The sequence below is a fragment of the Echinops telfairi genome, unplaced genomic scaffold, assembly GCF_000313985.2.
Source record: "Echinops telfairi isolate 266 unplaced genomic scaffold, ASM31398v2 ScPeMD7_5868;HRSCAF=6743_1, whole genome shotgun sequence".
NCBI lineage: Eukaryota > Metazoa > Chordata > Mammalia > Afrosoricida > Tenrecidae > Echinops > Echinops telfairi.
The window spans coordinates 1,341,896-1,348,941 of record NW_022109768.1 but is presented as its reverse complement, the minus strand read 5'-3'; the positions used below and the strand labels follow the sequence as shown (position 1 = coordinate 1,348,941).

At 40.7% G+C, this 7,046-nt stretch overlaps 1 protein-coding gene across 1 annotated transcript in view; it reads right to left on the bottom strand.

Moving 5' to 3' along the window:
* The window catches only part of MAP9 (microtubule associated protein 9), a 40,870-nt gene that overhangs the window by 23,813 nt on the left and 10,011 nt on the right, over nucleotides 1-7,046 (bottom strand). Inside the window, exons 4-6 of the mRNA XM_013006171.2 lie at nucleotides 5,469-5,698; nucleotides 3,226-3,319; nucleotides 4-182 (exon numbers count right to left, since the gene is read on the bottom strand). Coding sequence (XP_012861625.1) covers nucleotides 4-182; nucleotides 3,226-3,319; nucleotides 5,469-5,698 — 503 coding nt within the window. The remainder of the gene's footprint in view (nucleotides 1-3; nucleotides 183-3,225; nucleotides 3,320-5,468; nucleotides 5,699-7,046) is intronic.

Here is a 7,046-nt window from a genome sequence, read left to right as displayed (position 1 = left end):
TGCGAAGCTGTCCTCCGCACTCAGGACTGCCTCCCCCGTTTCTCCTTCAGGAGAATCAGCAATCACTTGACTTTGCTTGGCTTTCTCAAACGCGGTAGGAACCAAGTCCATAAAAAATGAATTCTCTTCATTTTCTTTTGATTTCAAGGAATGAAGATTTTCAGTGAATTCTTCAGTCTGACCTATTTTGAGATAGAGCAACAATATTAAAATTCCTTATTGAATTATCTAGATAGCAAATGACTTGTTTTCCTTTATACAATGACTGTCGCTGGTCCATTTTGTATTGCACCTATACCTAGACCTCCAAACCAAACTCACTACCTGCGAGGTGCTTCTGACTCCAGAGTGACCCTGCATGGTTGAACTACAGAGCTGAACTGTCCCTGTGGGTTTCTGAGACCAAAGGAGTCGTAGAAAGCCTCCTCTTTCTCTCATGGAGTGGATGGTGGTGTCAAACTGCTAGCTTGCAACTCGTGCTAAACCCACTATGCCCCCATGGCAGTAAGGGCAGGCCCATTACTTGTTTCAGTGCCCAGCTTTACTCTTGCAGAATGAATGCTAGTACTGCGCTTCATCACACTGCAACGCACCAGAGAAATAATACTGCTCACGGTAGGAGCCAGCAACTTGCAGTTCTGAGAGGGGCAACCTCTTTGGCGACCCCTCGCTCTTCACTGGCAAAGGTCTTCATCTTGCTGTTTTGCAGGAAACTATTTTGCTTGTGCTTTTTCTGAGGTAAGTAAGATTTAAAATAACTTTTTATTGTAATTATACATTCATATCTTAGAGAATAATTATGACTGAAATGATCATTATTAGATTCTTTAATATTGTTAATAAGTATAAGGGGATACCACCCCTAAACCAGATTTTTCCAAAGGAATGTATTAAAATTTTTTTTTTTTTTTACAAAACAACCTTATTACCTTCAAAGTACTCTTCATTAACTTAATTAATACATTTGTCAAATCGGTGATTCCATTCTTGGAAACATTTTTCAAACTCAGGTTTGGATGGCTGACAGCACCTCCCTCGTTTTTTTTCTTCACCTCTTCTATGTCATCAAATTGCTACCCTTTCATGTCCCTCTTCATTCGAGGAAACAAAAAGAAGTCACGCTGAGACAGATTAGGTGAGTAAAATGAGTGGGGAAAGAGAGGCATGCTGTTTTTTGCCAATTGCAGGCACACTGAGATGATTACATGAGCAGGTGCATTGTCGTGGTAGCTAACCAAGTCCCCTGTGTGCCACAAAGCAGGCCTTTTTTGTTATACACTGTAATACAATATCTTCAGAACTTCTAAATAGAAAGCTTGGTTCATACTCTGATCTGGTGGAACAAACTCCAAATGCGCTAAAAGTTGACATTTTCGTCCGTTTGGGAAGTTGACGGACGTCAAGAATGAGGTATGTCATCAATCGACATTTCACTTTTTTTGAAACGAGAAAACCACTCATACACTTGAGTTTGTCCCAGAGTGCTGTCCTTGTAAGCTGTAGTCAACATCCCAACAGTTTCTGCGGCATTTTTCCCAAGCAGGTAACAGAATTTCACAGCTGCATGCCATCACAAAGAAACGAGGTTTAAGTTAAACTGCTTTTATGAAAGAATTCAAAAAAAAGAAAAGAAAAAATTCACTGTGACCAGCAAGAACCTTCCCAGGCAACGCCAGTGGGTGCACTAACTCAGAGTGAGTTGCTCTATGATTGCCAAGCAGGAAAAAGCGTTAATATATAAGCTACACTTTGGGGGGGTACCCCCTCATGATACTCAGTAAAGAGAAGGATTTTGACCCAAAGATTTGATATTGTGGCTCCACCACTAACCTTGGGTATGGCTGCCAATATCCTTACACTTCAGTTTTCTCATATTTAAAATGACAAAAACTCTACTATCTACCAAGGACCTAACAGGGAACCCTGGTGGTATAGTGGGTATGAGTTGGGCTGCAGTTGGAAACCATCACCTGTGCCTTCAGAGAAAGAGATTGCACACGCTCCCAAAGAGCTACCGTCTCAGAATCCCACAGGTGGAGTCGGCGCCTGTCCTATAGGGTCGCTATGGGTCAGTAAGCGATATATATGCAGGCTTATATATATATGCAGCATATATATATATATATATGCTTAGTTATATATGCAGGCTTAAGAATAAGAGCTATCCCTTTTACTCCTCGATGAGCTACAACTAATAGCTCTAAGGAAAGAGAGAATATGAAATGCTCATCCCTTACCTTTCTTGTGTGTATACTATGATAGTGTTCTAAGCACTCCACACTGATTAACTCATTCAGTTCTCCCGACAACCCGTAAGCTAGGTTACTCTATTAAAAGTAAATAATCAGGCTCAAAGCAAAAATCCACTGCCAGAGGCGATTCCAATTCACAATAATCCTATAAGATGGGGTAGAACTGTTGCACAGTGTTTCCGAGACTATACATTTTATGAGAACAGGCAGCTTCCCCAGCACAGCAGCTGGTGGGGTTGAACTGCTAAGGCTGTGGTTAACATATAACACTTAACCCCCTGCACCATCAAGGGCTCCTTAGTACACAGGTTCAGAGATGATAACTTGCTCACATAGCAGTGCATGGATTCCAATTCAACTTAGTCTCTTTCTCAGATCTCACTTAAGCATTAGCTTGTGCTATGGACTGTGACATTAAGCCATTCATAGTAATTCAGAGCCCTGGTAGCACATTGGTTAAAGCACTCAGCTGCAACTTTTAAGGTCGGCAGTTTGAACCCACTAGCCACTCCATGGGGGAAAATAAATGGCAGTCTACTTCACTGAAGACTTATAGTCTCGGGAACACTGTGGGTCAGTTCCCCTCTGTTCTAGAGGGGTGATATAAGTCATACGCAACTGTAATACGTCTATAAGGCTTTTGGGGTTACTTTGACTAATAAGTATTCACATTGAGTGATCACTGTATGTGTCAGCAACTGGGTCAATGGCTGACGTGCACAGTGTCACTTAATGTTCACAACAGATTCAAAAGGTGGCAGCAGCTGCTGTGGCTTTTATGGTGATGGGTATGGGAAACTGGCATTCAGCGATTAGGTGCTGTGTCTACACGTACGTGACTAGCAAATTGCAGTGAGAGCTCAGACTCACAAAGGTTTTTCCTATAAGGACACAGATTCTTATTTCTTTTATAAATCAGATTTTAAGCTACAGAGGTGTCTCAAAACATGTTAGGATAATTAAACATAGCCACCTGTAATGACTGTTTTTTTTCCAGATTCTGGTGAAAGAGAACCTCCAATATTGTCTCTAAGGGACAGTGACGATGGGCTTGTTAATGACGGACCCTATTTAAAATAAAACGTGAGTTTAGTTCGCAAGGTTTGCAGAGGCAAAAGCATTATTAATACCATTTCACAACACTGAAATCTACAATAGGAGTTTGCTCCTAAAATACGCAAATTGTTCATAAGCTTTACTTTATGCAGATATGCTGGTCATGAAAAGAGTCATCAAAATAGCTATTGCAGTTCTTTATCCAACTGCTACCTCTGTATTTTTTAAGCAATTTTCAAAACTCTCACAGTTCTACAATCAAATATCTTATAAATATTTAAGGCAAAGAGTTAATACTTTTTTCTCTAATTTTCCTTTCTTACCAAGTATCAAGAAGGCAGCAGACAAACATTTATATCAAACATTATTCAAATGGAGACAATTTGTGAAAACAAATTTTAGAACACAATTTGAGAAAATAAAGTAGCCAGGTACTCCCGAATATTTTAGGACTATGCGTAGATGACATGCTCCTGAGTTTTTCGGAAAACTGGAGCATTATATCTGAAATCATTCTATTTGTATATTTAGAAAAACCATCAGGGAACCCTGGTGATGCAGTGGATTAAACTTGGGCTGCTAACTATAAGGCTGGTGGTTCTCCATGGGAGAAAGATGAGGCTGTCTGTTCCTGGAAAGATGTACAGTCTCAGACACCTTATGGGGCAATTCTCCTCTGCCCTACAGAGTCCCTATGAGTAGAAATTAACTCGATGGCCATGGGTTAGTAGAAGATAAGCATCTATTTACAGAATAATCATCTTCAATTTGAGAAGTTTAATTTTGGATATGTATTTGCATTTTCTTCCTCATAATATTTTTAAAGTATATGTACAGAAAATTTATACATGTCTGAATGTATAGGGACTTGTCAAAAGGGCGGGAAAACAGCCAGGTGAGTGTAGAAAGGCTGAAACATAGGAAACTACTGTGAGAGACTACAGCTTCAGGTAAGGACGGCAAGTTAGCACTTTTCATCGAGGGCATCCCCCAATCTGTGTAGGTCACAGTGGTAGGACGCTGTAGCCTTAATGAACTGGACCGAAGGGCTACAAGATAAAGGACATGAATCTCCAAAGATGAATATCAAATTCATTCTGATCTTCGGCTTGGAGAAAATCTTAGAAGGTCTTACGAAGCTGAAGCACTTACTAATTAAGTGGAGCTTTTCATTGTACTTGAGATCTACTAGGGGAGCCAGAGTTGGGAATTTGAGTGTCGCTAGGAAAACACAGTAAGAAGAACATAACGGAATCCAGAATCTCTGCAAACATCATGCATACTATCCAGTTATCTTCTAAAACTCCAAATTCTCTGTCATTGAGTTGCTTCCAACTCATAGCAACCCGACAGGGCAGAGTACATCTGTCCATACGACTTTCCAAGCGTGTAAGTCCTCATGGGAGCAGAAGGCCTCGTCTCTCCTGCAAGTGACAGGCAGCAGCCGCTGAATATGTGCAGAAACAGAAAATGCTAACACATACCAAAAATGCAAAGACTCGCAAGAAAGTCAACTAGAAATAACTCAGAGATGACTCAGATGTTGTAAACAGTAAACACGAACTTTGAAGTAGCTAATGCAAGGAGGCTCAGTCACCAGATGAAATCATTAATGGTGGATAAACACATGGGCGAGCACAGCAAGATGGGAAAAGGCACTAGTAACAATGCTAGAGTTGAACATTGCAATAACAAACACAAAATGAATGGATATTACATTTAACATTAGATCAGAGATGACCGAAATCATTAAGTTGAAGAAAGAGTAGTGTGGATTACTTAATCTAAGAATGGCGGGGGAGGGGGAAGGAAGGAAGGGAAAAAACGAAAAAAAAAGAAAAAAAAAAAAAAAAAGGAAAAAAAAAAAACAACCAAAGCAAAGGGAAATGGAAGCCCCCCCAAAACAATGGTAGGAGATAGCTTACAAATATGGAGAGCTCAATGAACTATGATACATGTTTTTAAAAACCAGACAGAGGAACCTCAGTCAACTTGCTGCGTTCATTCTCTATCCATGCCTGCCCCCCACCCCCACCCCACCCTGCTCAGAAATAATCAGTTGCAATTCTCTTTCTCAGAAAAAAACAGATGCAATTCTCTCTCTCTCTCTCTGTTAGAAATAATCAATTGCAAAAAAGGCCCGAGTCCAATGGTGCTAACCTCCTCGGGATCCAAACCTTCAGAGAACGATGATTTCTCGGTTTCTAAAAGTAAGCCATTCAGTCTTGGGAGAGAATAAGATGCAGAAGGAGAGTCTAATTCTTCGCCAACGATGCTTTCCTTATCTTCTCCCACCATTTCTTTCTCTTCCCTGGGACTGTTCTTTTTCAACATGTTCCTTGGCAGAGGTGAAGGTTTAAAGTGGGCATCTGCATCCAGGCTGTTGTTTTCTGGCAAAATAAACAAATAAGTTCTTTAATATGAGTACACAGAAAAAATGCCAATGGATTCAATTGTGCCTCGGGTCCCTCTTATGGATTCAATTGTGCCTCGGGTCCCTCTTATGCTCCTGAATTTTATTTTTATGCCCTCGGCAATCCAGATGAAACCCTAGCCCTTCCCTATGCAGTACTACAGTAAGGCACAAAAAAGTGATAGTTCATAATAAAAAAATAATTGTCACCCCCAAGTAAACTAGTATATTTTGTTTTTTGTGAGAAGTTAATATTATAGCTTCACGAATTCTCACATTTAATAGTATTTATTCAAAAGTAATTCACACTTTTATTAATGAGAAGGTTCACCCATTGAACTGAGTACTTAATGCATGTGCATACATGTTCCTGATATGATTAGAGTTCATAAGCAAGACAACAAAACTGGCCCAGACCTAGGATTCGACAGGTTAGTAAGGGAGGCCACTTTAAACAAATACAACTCTGTGTGCTGATCCACATGTAAAGATAATGATGGCAGCACATGGGGCACAGAGCAGCCAATCCTCAGCGAAAGAATGCGAAACTGGACGTGTACATTATCACTCATTCAATTCATTAGACTTCTCGCAACAGTTTACACACAGATTTCAACACCACTGTTTCCATTACCAGTGTGCTACAAAAGAAATGCTGACACGCTTGCAGTGCTGAAAACGAGATGAGGAGGGCTTTTCCATGTCACCAGTTATCCATATTTATCTCTCTGTTGTTCCATGCATGCATTTTTCCTAGCCAAACTTCAGAACTAGACGATTTAACAACGTACTTCTGTGTGCCTTTAAGTGTGATTACAAATGCTGCTAGTGAAGATTCCACAACCATATCAAATTGGTACCACAAAAAACGTTTAATTGCCAACTATAACCATGTCCTAATATTTTGATCAAATGTTTACAGATCCATTCAGAAAGTTCCCAAACTTCAAGCCATCCTCAATCCTGCTGTTTCCTCTGCTCTGTACCTAAAGCATCAGGAAACCCTGCTGGTTCTATTAGCTGCACAGCTCCATGGGCCGCACTTCCTCCACTCCCACTGTCAACTCCTCACGCTGGCTTTTCTAGATTACTGCCGCAATAGTTATGAAACCGTCTAGAACATGTCACTTTCCTCCACAAGGCTTTTGGATAGTTCTCACCACCCAGTATAACAGAACAAAAGCCTACATGCCTTTGACCGATGCAAAAGGCCTGCGTGGTCTTGACCCTGGCTCCTTGTGCAGCCTTGTTCCCTGGCACACCTGTTGTATAATCCTGTGCCTACAAGGCTGTGAACTGTTCTGTAGATGGGTTATGTTGCCCCT